General features: G+C 41.5%; 1 protein-coding gene and 1 non-coding gene across 31 annotated transcripts in view; one reads left to right on the forward strand and one right to left on the reverse strand.

The window, feature by feature from the left end:
* The window catches only part of REPS2 (RALBP1 associated Eps domain containing 2), a 196,101-nt gene that overhangs the window by 84,894 nt on the left and 94,771 nt on the right, over positions 1–16,436 (forward strand). For all 30 annotated transcript variants that reach the window (XM_077988221.1, XM_002808517.4, XM_015127008.3 and 27 more), the window contains exon 6: positions 12,777–12,912. In XM_077988221.1, the coding sequence (XP_077844347.1) occupies positions 12,777–12,912 (136 nt within the window). The remainder of the gene's footprint in view (positions 1–12,776; positions 12,913–16,436) is intronic.
* On the reverse strand, positions 9,624–9,755 carry LOC114675217 (small nucleolar RNA SNORA16B/SNORA16A family). The gene has a single exon (XR_003726306.1). It is a non-coding gene; the product is annotated as a small nucleolar RNA SNORA16B/SNORA16A family (small nucleolar RNA).

Here is a 16,436-nt window from a genome sequence, read left to right on the forward strand (position 1 = left end):
CAGCGCCATATTCATCTCAAAGTGCATAACTTGAAACATGTTTATTTAACTTAGTTATCTCCTTTCCTCCCTCACTTTCTCTTCATCTCAGTTTCTTGCTGTACCTCCTCCCCTAGATATAACTGCAGGTACTTATGGCTAGAAGCAGGTGATCTCCACTCCTTGGGTCCTCTTGGAACCCAAGAGAAAAGGCAAGTATGTGAAAGATGATTAAAGAAATGAATATTCCTGAGGCTCTGTTGGAGTGGTGTTGGCCTGAGTCAAAAGATAATTGATAGTCACCACAAATAAATTGTTCATTCTGAGAGCTTTAATGAAAACAGCAGGAAATAGCCTTTTGGAGAGGCTGACATCGCACCGAGAGATCTTCTTGTGGCATGAAAGATATTTTATGGGTAGACCGAACCTGGATGCAAGGAGGATAAGGAGAGCGGAGGAGTGAGAATGACTGATGGGTTGGGATGGGCTTGAATGAGATGGGTTAGAGTTGAGTCATAAGAGAGTTGGTCATCTGAGTTTGGAAGAAGAATGAAGCAGGTAAACAAGTGGGGCATACTGGGTAAGGTCTTGGCCACTCTGGTTGTCTAACCTAATACTCAGTCCAGGGAATTGACCCATGAAGCAGGTCAGGACCACCTGGGTTCTTTTGGGGTTCAAGAATTATTTACCAAGGCATTACTTGGTAAGTAAGTGTTCATATGAATGTGTGTGAGCTCTCAAACAAACTTGTTCTTCAGAGCAATTACAGATTTTAAAAATCTGTCAAACATTCAACAGATACAAAAGAGCACAGCGAAAAGTGTCCCTACCATTTCCCCCCTCAGCCACTCATCCCAGGGGCAACTGATATGACCCATTTATTTTGAATAGTCCTATACAAAACATTTATATAATATTGTATATGAATATCTTATTTATATACAAGTGAAAATAGGTATTATATATATAATTATGTAATATATGCAAAACACAGTTATACTTTTTTACACATATGGTGGCACACTATACGTCTAACATGCATTTAGCACTAACAATAAGCTTTATTAACGTTCTATAGCAGCACATAAAGTACTTCCTCATCTTTTTGTTTTTTACAAATGCATAGTATTTCCTTGCCTGCTCTTGCGTAAATCATTTAGCCAGCCCCTTTTTCTTGACATCTCATACTTGCAATCACTGCATTATTTGCAGATATATGGGGGACCAATTCCTAGAAATTGAAATATTGGGTGAAAATTCCTACATATTTGTAATTTTTGATAACGACTTTCAAATTGGAAGTATAGCAGCTAATGTACTTGCCAACAATATATGAAAACGTCTATTTTCCTGTACCTTTGTGAACACAATGTGCTAACACATTTATGGGTCTTTGCCAATCTGATAGGTGAAAAATGATAGCTCACTGTAGTTTAATTAGCATATCTCTTTATTAGTGAAGTGAAATATCTTAAGTTTATGAGTCGCTTGTATTTCCTTTTCTGTGAACTATTGATTCCTATCCAGTGCCCCTTTTTCTTTTGAGTATTGGTTTGTCATTCTTAATGGCATGAAACCAGAAGCTGATCTGTCTTTTCCTTTGGATCAGAGATATACTGGAGTGTGTGTGGAAGATTGCTCCCTGAGTGGTGAGAGGAGATGCTGGCACCTGAGGCTCTTGAAGGAGTTATGGACCCCAGCTGCTTCCCAGTTCTGGAGAAGTCCCCAGGCCTGCCTGCAATGGGGATTTCTTGTTTATAAGGTCATGACAATAAAGTTGAATTACTTAGTTTATGGGTAGAGATTAGGACTAAAAAAAGTCCTCTGTTGTTAGAGATGGTAAATGTCAACACTGTGTGTGTGTGTGTTGACCTCTCAGCATTGCTTAGACAGCTAAATTCTGTTCCTTTCACTGAAATGGGAGGGAGGAGGAGATAGAGGTAGAGATAAAGATAGACAGAGGGAGAGAATGTGAGTGTGTGTTAGAAAGAGTGAGTTTGATGCATTTTCTAGGTATGTATGTGCCTTATTCTTGAGATCTTCTTTCACCAAATTCATTCCCCATTTTATTTGAGACCCCAGCTGGACTTTTACACCATCTCCTAAGGGGTCAAAGGTTAACATGTCCTCCAGGTGTCCTACTTCACTGAGTCTCCTGTAGAACCCACATATACCTGAAAGGACACTATTGCCATGAGGAGGTCCTATTTTTTCATAGCCTTCAGTCTCCTGCTTACTTATTTTCTTCACCTGCTTGTAGTTCTCCTTCTGATTTTCTAGCCCTTAACTTTCAAGGAAGGATTTCTAGCCCTTAACTCTTGAGGAAGGAAACATTTAATCTTAACTGATACTGAAGTTTATTTTCTCAGTGCAGATCTTTTCTACTTGTTTCTTTTTTCCTTTTCTATTTATTTATTTATTTATTTATTTATTTATTGATTGATTGATTGAGATGGAGTCTTGCTCTGTCACCCAGGCTGCAGTGCAGTGGTGCGATCTCGGCTGACTACAACCTCTGCGTCCCAGGTTCAAGCAATTCTTCTGCCTCAGCTTCCTGAGTAGCTGGGACTACAGGCGTGCGCCACTGCACCTGGCTATTTTTTTGTATATATTTCTTTTAGTAGAGACGGGGTTTCACCATGTTGGCCAGGGTGGTCTTGAACTCTTGACCTCAGGTGATTCACCCACCTCAGCCTCCCAAAGTACTAGGATTACAGGCATGAGCCACCATGCCCGGCCTCAACCTGTTTCTTAGTGTATTCCTCAGGTGCTCACTGTGTACCCACACTTCTTGACAATAAAAGAGATGTTTAGTTAATTTAGCCTCCCAGATGTAGCTGAAAACACTGGGTTGAACCCCTGGTTCCAGGCAGTACTTTGTAAATCTGGAATGGATAGTAGCTTATTCCCCAGGACCTTTTGGTCTCAGTTATATGCCAAGCTATGGATATGGAAGACTTCTTTACAACTGGCACCATTTTAGCCCCTGGGCCCATCAGTCTTTCCCTTGATCTCAGGTGAGCAGGGGGTGTCATGCCCCCAGTTGCCTATCCCAACAATAATCACTACTGACTGAGATGCTTCTTTGGTCCCAGTGCTGTGCTGGCCCTTTCCAGTCCTCCCAACAATCTCACAAGGTAGGTATTACATCTTCCATTTGTCCATTTGGAAATATTTAAGTGGCTTCCATGAGTCGGCCACCATGCCAGGGGTACATTGAGAACTACACATACAGCCTCTTGCTCTCTAGGTGCTTGCAGTCAAAAAGGGGAGGTAGATTTGAGTCAAACGATCCCACCTATGCATGTGGAATTAAAAACTGACAATTGCCCTAAAGGCCTTGAAGCATGGTACCATGTAGCAAAGGAATCCAGCCTATAGCTAGAAAGTGAGATAAGGCTCCTTTAACAAAGTATCTGTTGAACTGAGCTGTGAAGGATGAATAGGAGTTAACCAGGCAAAGGAAGGATGGTACTGGGAGGTGAGGAGAGGAGTGGAGCATTTCCTGTAGAGGTAAGAGCCTGGACAAAGGGCACACCTTGATCAAGGTTCTTAATTATGGACACCAGAATCTCCTTTGGCTAGTTGAAGCAAATAGTGATTTTTAATAAGGGATTTGGACAGCCTGCTAACTCTTTGGAAGGGCTGAAGATACAGACCCTATTCTGAGTTTGCAAGAACAATCTCCAAAACCTCATAGCAGAGCTGGGCTGCTGAGAGAGCTTTGCCTCTGCCACAATCAGAAAGCAACAGCATTGGGAAACTGCTGCCCTAGTGTCAGCTCCAACAAGATCCACACTACACACAACCTTGGCAGCCAAATGAAAGCTTTGTTCCCTGCCTGTAACTTGGGTCTGCATCAGTCTTCTGTGGGTGTATTTGTTGAGTGGAACCTAAGTCCTATTTGGAATTGTAGCAGCAAAGGTGTTTCAACAGTGGAGTTTTTAGCTAGCCAGCTTGTGCAGTGCTGGGACTTATTATGCTGAGGGGTGGAATGGACGTTGAGTGACCCAGTTTCTACCATATTTCTCATGGAGAGCAGATACATTTGAAGAACTGAAAGAACGCAACTATGGCTAGAGCCTGGAGTGGGAGGGAGATGAAGTCGGAGAGGGAGGCAGGGCCCTGTGGGCTATGTGACTGCCTTGCAGGTGGGAGCTGATGGCTCAGAAGTTAATTTACTGGTTAGTATGTGACCATGCCAGATTGGAACCCAAGTCTATCTGCCTCTGGAACCTGTACTCTTTTTGTACCTCCAGTCAGTAGCCTCATTCTCCAAAGCATTCTTGAATTCTGTCCAAGTTGTGGATGCGTCTGTTTCCCATCTGAACTCAGGCTGCCTTGAGTGTGAAGGGGAGAACGTAGTGAAGAGACAGGCAGCCTTGGCCTGACCAGCAAGCACGAGAGTGGGAACGTCATTGCTTCGTTAATGGAAGTCTGCAGCCTTGTCAGAGTCTCCTCTTACTGCTGATTTCTCATTTTTCTTGGCTTTCTCCTCTAAGCAGAGCACAAAATCCTGATAACAGTGAAGGAAAAATGCCCTTCTGGAACAGCAGATCTTGGCCCCTGAGGGAAGAATTGGAGGCAGTGGTTACTAATGAGCATTTCTTATGTTAATCAAAATACTATTAGTGCCACATACTGCAATCACAGTAAAATGATTAAATACCTGGATTGTATGGCTATCTCTAGGATTCTTCTGTGATGACGTGCCAGATGCTTACATGCAAAAATTATGTGAGAAATAAAATGGTGCTCTGTCAGTATGATTTAATAGTTCGCCAGCCAAAATCTAAACTAGATGATGGGGAGGAGGGTGTAATACAGCATAGTCATAGCTCAAGCACAGATCCTCAATCTGCAAAATTGCAGCAATGATTTAGGCATTGCAGTGAGGTTCTTTTTGTAAAAAATGTTCTATTTTTACAGGATGGATGAACAGATAGAGATAACTATAGAGCTTGATGATCAAGAGTACATACTTTGGACCCAGTTTGTATTCTGGCTCTGCCATTTGCCATAGGTGTGTGGTCTTGGTAAATTACTTCCCTTACCTAATCCTCAGTTTCCTATTCTACAAAATGGGAATTACCAGATTTACCTCTCAGGGTTGTGAAGATGAAAATTGATTGTGTGCATTTAGGTACTTACAGTGCCTGGCACTTAGCAAAGCAATGAATACTTGTTACCTGACATTCTTCTATGTCTAAGTGATAGTTTTAAAAAGTATAGCTTATTGTAATAAGCAGCAACTGTGTGTTGCACATTAGGCTCAGAGAGATTCCTACAGTTTGGCAGTCAACCTTCTGAACTATTGAAATTAGATCCCTAAGTAAGTTTGGTAATATGTGATTAAAGGCATCTTTGTGGGTTTATTTCCCTGAAGAAACAGATAAGGTTAAATTTTTCTGTTGGGACTTAATTTTAACTAACTTCTCTACAGACAAAACCAAATTATTTATCGCAACTTCCTGTGAATCTATAATTATTTTGAAATAAAGACTAGAAAGAAGGAATTTTTTTAAAAAAGTTCTCTGACTTCAGAAGTAAGGGAGAGGGCTCAGTCTTTATAATGTTGGATGACATTATGTGATAAATGCATATAAAGTTCACCTTCAGTCAGTTTAAGATAACTCAGGTTAACTGTTCTCTGTCTCTAGACTGGGATTGAGAATTTTTTCGAATGTTTGTTTACTCATTCAGCAAATACTTATTGAGTGTTTTGTATGTGCTGGTCACTTTTCCAGACATTTGGGATACAGCAATGATCAGGATAGACAAAATTTTCTGTCCTCATGGGCTTTATGGGATAGTATGGGGTAGGGTGAGAGGCAGAGCATAAATAAGATTGATCAAGCATAATATGGAATGGTTTCATGTTAAAACAAAATTGCTGAGCTCTGTCTCCTTTTCTAGGTCCTTTTCTTCATTCCTCATTGAATACTTTCCCCACAATTTTACTTGAGCTCTCTTTTCTTTTTAACTGGGAATCTCCTTCAAATCCATGGAAGATTAACCTATATTACTCAAACACATAAAGACTGTTGTAAAAATGAATCAGCATTCTGGTCCTATAGATAGTCTGCATAGATAATCAAATTAGAATTAGAAAGTTGTTTGGGCTCATAATGGTCTAATGTCATTGGTCAGATTGCAAAACCATGATAGCCTCAGGCTTCCATCTTCAGGATGGGCTGTGTGGTTGTAAAGGGCAGATCTTCCTTTCCTTTGGGCCTTGCTTGAAGGATACATTCATTGGGGGAACAGCTGCTATAACAAATAGGCCCCACATTTTAATGACTTTGCACAGTAGGTATATTTCTCACTAATATAACAGTTTGGCAGGCCGCTGTCCTCAGCATGGTGATTCATGCACCAGAGCTCCTTCTGTCCTATCACTCTGCCATCATCTGTTCAGTGGGCACATAGGAAAGAGAGTAGAGGAGTGCCACAGGGTACTAGTCCTGCCTGGAAGTAGGGCAGGCCACTGGTGCTCACATTGCAATGGCTACAACTCAGTCACATGGCTGCATGTAACTTCAAGGGAGGCTGGAAAAAAGTCATTTCTGGTTGGACAGCCACTTAGTGACACCTCTACACCAGGCATAGTAGAGCATGAATTATTGGAGGAGTCTGCTGTCATCCCACCTATCAGCACTGCCACCACTTGCCTCTGTGACTTTTTTTTTCTCAGCCCCATGACTGACTAATTCCCATAATCTTTCTTTAGGCAAATTAATATTCACTTGGGCTATAGTGTAGTCTCACCAGCCCATTAGCTATCCTTTTGTTTACAGTAATCAAGTCTTCTCACATTGCTATGAGATTATGTTTTGATCAGTGATTGCCTTATGGTAATCTTATTTCCAAAATATTTTTGGCAGAGGAGGCTTCCTCAGATATTCACTGTGGGCTTAGTATGAGTTTTTGCTACTCTAGATAGTTTGTTTACTAAGGCACTAACAGGACACTGTTAGAAGATCGTTACCCTCTCATAGGTGAAATGGCTGGACTCTAAAACAGCATTTATAGGATGCCTTCAGGGTGGGCTTATATTTTAAACAGAAATGTTCTATGACTGAAACAGTACACACACCCTAAGTTCTCTCCAACAGTGCTTCCTTGCAATTCATGTTATTTAGCTTTGTTTGATTTTTAAGATAGTTTGATAGTAGGGGTAAATGTCACCTTTTGGGATTTTATTAATGGTATTACTTTTTAATGTGTCTTTTGAAGTCTTTCATTATAAACAACCTGCTTTCCCCAGAGATAATAACTTGCCGTGCCAAATATTTGCATTTCACTTGAAACAAAACCAAGGAGTTGAATGTTTTAAATATAAGCAAATCTAATTCTCCTATGTCTAGAGAAACTGTATAATGAACCATATGTATGTGGCTTAAGCAGACAGATGTGAAAGATTTCTCAGTCTCTCCTTTTATTTAAAAAACAGAACACTGGCAGAGCTCAAAATTGGCACCAAGTAGCAAATATCTCTGCTCAGCCAACAAAACCAGTGGAGCTGGAGTTGACCGGGGGAGGCCTCTTTAGGGTGCATGCAGAAGTGGAGCTTTTCCTGGTCCTCGCTTCTACTTGGAAAGCTAAGGCTCCACAGCTTATTCACCCTCATTTCTCAGTGCCTTCAGGCTTCACAATGAACCATTCTTAGGTGACTGACTTTTCAGATCTTTGAGAAGATTGTTGTGGTTGATTGTTGGGTTGGTTCAGAAGAGATGGGTTCACGCATCTGGGTCCTGCGGTGAGATGGCCCCTAGCTGCTGACAAAGAGGTGCTGAGCTACCAAACAGACTCATAGGTTTTCTTTCACAAAGAACATCATAGGGCAGTGTTTCCACATCTCTTGCAGTACAAGACATACTTCTGAACTTCCTCAAGCCTGTCAATAAGTAGAGCTCACACTACCTTTTAGTATCTGTGATGTACCTGCCAGGGACTATAGATGGGATAAAGGAGTATCTGATATGGCTCTTGTCCTTCAGATTGAAACCTGGGTGAAGATGTTTAGGAACATTTTAAATGTTCAAACTGTGGTACTTACCATGACTATCATAAAGATTCATATATATTTTTTTGAGACAGAGTCTTGCTCTGTTGCCCAGGCTGGGGTTCAGTGGTACGATCATGGCTTACTGCAGCCTTGACCTTCTGGGCTCAGGTGACTCTCCCACCTCAGCTTCCTGAGTAGCTGGAACTACAAGTGCATGCCACCATGCCTGGCGGTTTTTAAATATTTTTTGTAGAGATGGGGATTCGCTATGTTGCCCAGGCTGGTCTCAAACTCCTAGAGTCAAGTGGTCTGCCTGCCTTGGCCTCCCAAAGTGCTGGGATTTGAGCCAACATGCCCAGCCAAGATTCATATTTTTTAAGATGCTCAAATAACTTGGTTTATTAAATCAGTTTCAAGCATACAGCAAGAAGCAAGGGGAAAGAGATGGGGGGTAGGTTAGCACACTTGGTGCAAACCAGTAGAAGGGCCACTCTATGGGTTACACAGAGCTCGTGTGCCCTCTCCCTTTGTCCTAAGGCCTTTTTAGGTTTAGGGAGTAGGAATTATCCTTGCCCACTTAAGTTTTCTTGAAAGGGAGGAGGGGTTGAGGTTCTCATGGGAATCTAAGAAATGAGAGCCAAGGAGTGGCCCACAGGTCTGTAGGGGTGGGAATTATTGACTGTTCATGCTTGTTCTGCTAACAGGCCTTGCCCTGGTTGCGTTAAGTTTGCTCCGCTGTCCACTTATCTTTAGGCTTCCGCAGCCTTTCTTGCCCTGCTGGCTTTGTGTCCTTTGTGTACCTACCTCCCAACTTCTGCTGATGCTTGGTTCTGGTGCCCTCATAACTTTAAGCCCCACCTACCCTTTCTCTATACCACGACCCCACTGAGCATCTGTTTAGGATCTACTTTCTTTGCTCATTGGCTTTGATATTTCTCATCCACATTCCCAAGAATGAGCATCTGACCTAAGCCCTTGTCAGAGCATCCCAAAGGCCAGTATACTGTGTGCCCACCAACCCTTACTCCCACTCAGGTGACACCAGGTGTGAGGTGGGTCATGGTGCCCACACAAGGCTGCCAGGCCCACCTTTGCAGCAGAGCATGGGAATGGGCGGTGCCCTCTGTCATGGCTGTGGGTATGGCAGGTACATTGGAGGATCTGAGCAGGGAAAAATGTTCTGGGAAGAAGACACACATCTTACCCCTGAGGAGTGAGCATGTGCAGTCGGAAAGCCTGCTGAGAGGAAGCTGGGGTGCGAGGCTTCTGAAGGCCAGGTGGAGAAGGTGGACTTTTTTTGTTAGGCAGCAGGTCATCTCTGCAGGCTTTTAAGCAGAGGAGTTAATCACCCCCTTCTGTTCATTCCTGATTTCTGTTGTCAGAGTAGACCTGAGACCTGCTAAGAGGCCACTAACACCACACTGGAGTGAGGTGATGTAGGAGAGGAGCTAGAAAGCAGATGGTTATGGTATTGAGGAAAGAGCACACGTGGGCCGACAGGGACAGCTACACAGCAGCTTTCTGAGCAGGAGGGAAAGGGCGTGTTCTAGGGGAGCAGCAGCTTCCATGTCAGACCCAGGAATGCAGCAGACCCAACATCCAGCTTGGAGATTTTTTCTCTTTTTCTTTTCAATGGAACTGTATTTTCCCAAAATGTTACAGATCAGTTATAGCAAACAGAATGGTGATGGTCAAGGGAACTGACTCTGGGCTTCTTTTTGACCACAGCAGCTATGTGGAAGCAGCTGCAGCTGCGATGAGAGCCGCCCAGCATGGAGATTTCTGTGTCTTCATTCACTGGGAAGTGGTGGGACAGAGCTTCCAACCCACATCCCACCTTCTTCACGAATCATCTTTGCCACCAAATCGTTGACTCATAGGTCTGTTCTTGTCTCTCCTGCCCATGCCTAGCTTTTAGTTTCCTTTGCTCTGGCTATTTCTGTCAGGGCTGACCTGGGGGGCAGTGCTCCTATGAGTTCTCCACATTATATCATGGCCAGTAATCTAATGCAATTCAAGCTGACATCCTCCCCCTTGTGTTCTACCAACGGAACCTGATCAGACATCTGGGCTCATTCAGTAAGTGCTGCTAGGGCATGGCTTTGGAATTTGGTGGGAGCATTTTGGAAGGTTGTGTGGTCTGTTTGGTTGTTTGGTGCTCGGACTGGATTTTCTTTTTTTTTTTTTTTTTTTGACTTTAAAATTTATTTGCAAATGCTAAGAATAGCTAAACTCTTCTTTTTTTTTAAAATTTATTATTATTATACTTTAAGTTGTAGGGTACATGTGCATAACGTGCAGGTTTGTTACATATGTATACTTGTGCCATGTTGGTGTGCTGCACCCATCAACTCGTCATTTACATCAGGTATAACTTTTCATCTTTTTTGCTTTACTTATTTTTATTGAGATGGAGTTTCACTCTTGTTGCCCAGGCTGGAGTGCAATGGTACAATCTTGGCTCACTGCAACCTCCGCCTCCAGGTTCAAGTGATTCTCCTGCCTCAGCCTCCCGAGTAGCTGGGATTGCAGGCACCTGCCACCACACCTGACTAATTTTTTGTATTTTTTTTTTTTTTTTTTTTTTTGTAGAGACGGGGTTTTACCACGTTGGCCAGGTTGGTCTCAAACTCCTGACCTCAGGTGATCCACCCACCTCAGCCTCCCAAAGTTCTGGGATTACACGTGTGAGCCACTGCTCTGGGCCTGTTTATTTTTATAATAATAAGAGGTTTTTGAAAAAAATTCAGGTAGCTGCAACCCAGTTAAAAAAAAATCCTGATATGCAAAATCCTGCCTTTGAACAAGAGATTGAAAAAAGGATGGTCATTATTTGCTGCCTGCAGGGGTTCACTAAGGGATATGGGTAAGTTCCCTGAGCTCAGAAAAAGGATAATAATTAATACCCGCTTACATCTCCAAAGTCTTGAGGTGCTAAAAAAGTAGGAGTGTGTGAAATGCTTTGTAAATTTCAAAGCACTCTGTGAAATTTAAGGTATTAACTAATGGGTAATGACTTCTTGAACATTTAAGAGTGGTTTGATTTACATTTAGTAGAAACTAATCTAGTATGAAAATGATATATTTATTACAAACGACTAACAACCCTACAGCTCTCCATCTCTTTATGTAACCTTCCTTCTGACTAAAGGCCCCAGATGACTTTGAGGAATAGCCTGTTTGCTGGGTGAATTCTCACTTAGCACTTCTGGAAATATCCATTCTACAGGTAGTATTTCATCCATTGTCCTTGCCTTCCCAAAGCACCCTTAACCCGAGGTGTGAGATATCAAAGTAATACATATTTTACTTCAGAGATGACATCTCAAGGTTCTGTAGTAGCTCGACATTTTCTAGTCTCCTTTCTTCTGTGAACATTGTCAGAGGGGAGACAGGCGTTCCTGGGAAGAATTAATTCCTGGAATGGTGTGTGTGTGGGTGTGGGGAAGGGGAGGGGATGGCCGGCTGTCTTTTCTAAGGTTAGTGGGTGGAATTGCCCACCCAGTGATTAATTCCCTCCTTGATAGTGTGTTCAGAAGCAGGCGCTTTGATGGCTCTTTAGCAACAGTACCCCTCCCCTTCTTTCCTAGCCTCCTTTTATCATAAAGCCCTATCTTTTTTTTTTTTTTTTTTTTTTGAGACAGAGTCTCACTCTGTTGCCCAGGCTGGAGTGCAATGGTGCGACCTCTGCTCCCAGGTTCAACCTCCGCCTCCCAGGTTCAAGTGATTGTCTTGCCTTAGCCTCCTGAGTAGCTGAGATTACAGGCATGTACTACCATGCCTGGCTAATTTTTATACTTTTAGTAGAGACAGGGTTTCATCATGTTGGCCAGGCTGGTCTTGAACTCCTGACCTCATGATCTGCCTGCCTGGGCCTCCCAAAGTGCTGGGATTACTTGTGTGAGCCACTGCGCCCGGCCAAGCCTCATTCTTCTTGTGTTCACCTCTTGGTCCCATGAAGGTGGCCCTTGGCAAGTATCACTTTAGTCTTAGGGTTTGTGGGAGGGATAGAACGAAGGCCCACGCCTCCTCCTAGCATCGACATTTCCCTTCTTCACCCAATGCCTACCCTAGCTTTGTTTTCTCCTGCACTACTTTGGTTTTCTAGGCTCTTAAATCCTCAAATTTGACTTGCATGCCCTCTAGTGGCAGGTCTGATGCACCCCTTGTTACCCTGTTTATTGTGGTACCATAACAGCTGTTCTCACCACCCAGCTGTTACTAAATATTTTCTGTAATTCACAAATGCCGAATGAGAGGTTCAGTGGTCCTGACTTGCCACTCAAGTAGGAGCTGGAAATGTGGGATTTGAATTGGAGCTTTTCATTCCTGGATTTATACAGAGTTTCAGTGTAACTGCAACAGTAAAAAAGATGTGGTTATAGCTGTTCTAGTTTCTTTTTCATTGTTTAAAAAGAATCCAGATTATTTTACTATCTACTCAGCTAATCTTAAAGGATAAAAATGTGAGGAATAGTGGAAAATAAGAATGATCATCTTTTTTTAACCCTTCCTTCATTACAATTAGAAATTTTTTGTCACTTACTGAGTATTCAGTATTTTATCCCTCGGTGCTGTTAACTTTGAAGAATACAAAAAATATATAAAGCATGATGTCTGCCCTTAAGTTTGTGTTCTAGTTAGATTCTAGTTATGAGGCAGTTAAATTTCTTCACCTGAGGAAAAAAAATTAAGCATAACACATAATAACTTTTATTGGTGCTTAATTTTTCTACTTCTCACTAAAGACAGGTTCTCTGAGCATTTACTTTTAAATTTATTCTTAAAGTCCTTTTCAGTGGAGAGAGAACTACAGGATAACAGCAGTTACCCCGATGAACCCTGGAGGATAACAGAAGAACAGCGCGAGTACTATGTCAATCAGTTCCGATCCCTTCAGCCAGACCCAAGCTCTTTCATTTCAGGTAAGAATGTGGGCTCCCCAGGCATCACTCTCACCAGAATCACAGCCACCATCTTGAGAAATCATTCACACAAAATGAGTATGGCAGCCTTCTGTGATTTCAGTTTGGTTTTCCTCTAAAGTCGAATTTCTTATCAGATGTAAACCATGCAGAAAAAACGTTGGCAATGACGTTTGGAAAATTATATTTCCATTTCAGTGGGCTTAAATGGGAATTTGGGGGAAACTTGGCCGAGACCCCGCACCTTATCAGCTGAGGCAGTTCTTGAAATGCTAACATGTCGCTCCAAGGGGCCACCTCTCATTGCTTCCTCATTATATTAGAGCTCGGGCAAGGACAGAATGTGGCCTCCTAAGGAGTTGGTGTCACAAGTCTTTTTATGTTATATGTGCCTTCAAACTCCAAACTCAGGCTCGTTTTCTTTGGCTCAAATGTTTCTCCTCCAGTTTTTCTGAGAGAAATTAAAATGGGGGAGGAAAATTGGCCAGCGCTTTCCCACTTGTCAGTTCTTCTGGGTTGTCTTCAGATATATAGATTCCTGTTGAGTTCTCATGTAAAATTCAAGCTGAGAGGAATTGGTTTAATGCCAGTGTGGCTACATTTTACTAGGCTGAAGGACTAAACTAACAGTGAAATAGTAGAGTCTAGAAGAAAAATTCATAAAGCTTTCTTTTTAGATGTTGAAATTTGAAGAATAATAGTATGTCCTTAATAATCATAACCTGCCATATTGACATGTGGGTAAATATTAGTTTTATCTTGTGAAATGAGGCACATAATTGAAATATACTTGTATAAGTAATTGCAAACATCATTTACTGATTGGTGGTGATGGCTTTATTGACAGCAGAATAGTACAGATACAACAAATTAATGTTGACGTCATGATTAAGGAAAATAAACAGAAACCCATATTGCACGATTTGACCACTTGCTAACCTTACCCCGCGCTCAAGTGAGTTTCTTCACGACATATGCAGATATTTAGCCAAATTCAAACAGATACCTGTTAGAAATGTTTTTGTTTTCTTTTAACTTTTGTATCTTGCAGAGTTTCAGATGTAGACACAACTAGACTGGCTGGTATAACAAACCTCTGTGTACCTATCACATAGTCCCAATGATTTTCTCTTACCTACAGTTACCACATAAGGATGTTTCAGTCAGTCAATGATGGCGGTCCCGTAACAGTATCACGGAGCTGAAAAATTCCAGCTCCATTCATCACCTAGTGATGCTGTAGCCATCATGATGTTGTAGCACAAGGCAGTGCTCACGTTTTTGTGATGATGCTGGTAAAAAAATCTGTGCTACCAGTTGTATAAAAGCCTAGCACATATGATTATGTATGGTATATAATACTTAATAATAAACGGCTATTATTAGCCTATTATGTATTATGCTATACTTTTCTTTCTTTTCTTTTTCTTTTTTTGAGATGGAGTCTCGCTGTGTTGCCCAGGCTGGCGTGCAATGGCGCGATCTCGGCTCACTGCAGCCTCCGCCTCCCAGGTTCAAGTGATTCCTCTGCCTCAGCCTTCCAAGTAGCCGGGACTACAGGCACGTGCCCCACACCTGGCTAATTTTTGTATTTTTAGTAGAGATGGGGTTTCACCATGTTGGCCAGGCTGGTCTCAAACCGCTGACCTCGTGATCCGCCCGCCTAAGCCTCCTAAAGTGCTGGGATTGCAGGCGTGAGCCACCGCACCTGGCCTTTTATTATGCTATACTTTTATTGTTATTTTAGGGTATACTTTTACTTATAAAAAAAAGTTAACTGTAAAACAGCCTCAGGCAGGAACTTCAGGAGGTGTTCCAGAAGAAGGCATTGTCATACTAGGAGATGGCCGCTCCCTATGAGTTATTGTCCCCTTCTAGTCACCTCCACAGTATAAAGGTGGAAGACAGTGTTATTGATGATTCTGAACTCGTGAAGTTCTAGGCTGATAAGTGTTTGTGTTTCAGTTTTTAACAAAAAAGTTTAAAAGGTAAAAAAATTAAAAATTTAAAAAATAGAATAATAGAATAAAGATATAAAGAAAGAAAATATTTTTGTACAGCTGTGCAAATTTTTTAAATTTTTAACTTGTGGGTACATAAGTGTATATATTTATGGGGTACATGAGATGTTTTGATACAGGCACACAATGTGAAATAAGCACATCATGAAGAATGGGGTATCCATTTCCTCAAGCATTTATCTATTAAGTTGCAAACAATTTGACTACACTCTTTAAGTTATTTTAAAATTGTACAGTGTGTTTTTGTTTTAAGCCAAGTGTTGTTACAAAGGAGTCAAGAAGGTTAAAATAAATTTTAAAGTTTATAAAGTAAAAAACTTGCACTCTAAGGTTAATTTATTATTGATGAAAGGAATTTTTACTTGGTAAATTTAATGTAGTCTCAGTGTGCAGTATTTATAAAGTCTACAGTAGTGTACAGTAATGTCCTGGGCCTTCACATTCACTCACCACTTACTCTCTGACTTACCCAGAGCAACTTCCAGTCCTGCAAGCTCCATTCATGGTAAGGGCCCTATAAAGGTGAACCATTTTTCATCTTTTATACCGTATTTTTACTCTTCCTTTTCCATGTTTTTTTCTTTTCTCTTCTTTTTTCTTTTCTTTTTTTTTGAGACAGGTCTTACTCTGTTGCCTAGGCTGGAGTGCAGTGATGTGATCTTGGCTCACTGCAACCTTGACCTCCTGGGCTCAAGTGATCCTCCCACCTCAGCCTCCCTAGTAGCTGGGACTACAGGTGCACATCACTATGCCTGGCTAATTTTTTTTGTAGTTTTTTTTTTTTTTTTTTTTTTTTTTTTTTTTTTTTGGTAGAGAGGAGGTCTCACTATGTTGCCCAGGCTGTTTTCTATATTTAGTTGTGTTTAGATACACAAATAGTTACTATTGTGTCCCAACTGCCTATAGTATTCAGTGCAGGAACATGCTGTACAGGTTTGTAGCCTAGGAGCAATAGGTTCTACCATCTAGCCTAGGTGTGTAGTAGGCTATACCATCTAGGTTTGTGTAAGTACACCCTGTGCTGTTCACACAATGAGAAAATTACCTAATGATGCATTTCTCAGAATGTATCCTTTTTTTCTAGAAATGGAATCTCGTAATATGTGGCCTTTTGTGTCTCTTTCATTTAGCATAATGTTTTAGTTTTTTTTAAATTAAAACATTTTTGTGGCTACATAGTAGGTGTATATATTTATGGGGTATGTGACATGTTTTGATACAGGCATCCAATGCATAATAATCACATCATGTTGAATGGGGTATCCATCCCCTCAAGCATTTATCCTTTGAGTTACAAACAATCCAATTACATTCCTTAAGTTATTTAAAATATACAATTAAGTTATTGACTATAGTCACCCTATTGTGCTATCAAGTAGTAGGTCTTATTCATTCTTTCTAACTAGTTTTTGTACCCATTAACAGTCCCCACCTCCCCCCTACTCGCTCCCCACCACTACCCCTCACAGCCTCTGGTAACCTTCATTCTACTCGCTATGTCCA

This window comes from Macaca mulatta, chromosome X (genome assembly GCF_049350105.2).
Source record: "Macaca mulatta isolate MMU2019108-1 chromosome X, T2T-MMU8v2.0, whole genome shotgun sequence".
NCBI lineage: Eukaryota > Metazoa > Chordata > Mammalia > Primates > Cercopithecidae > Macaca > Macaca mulatta.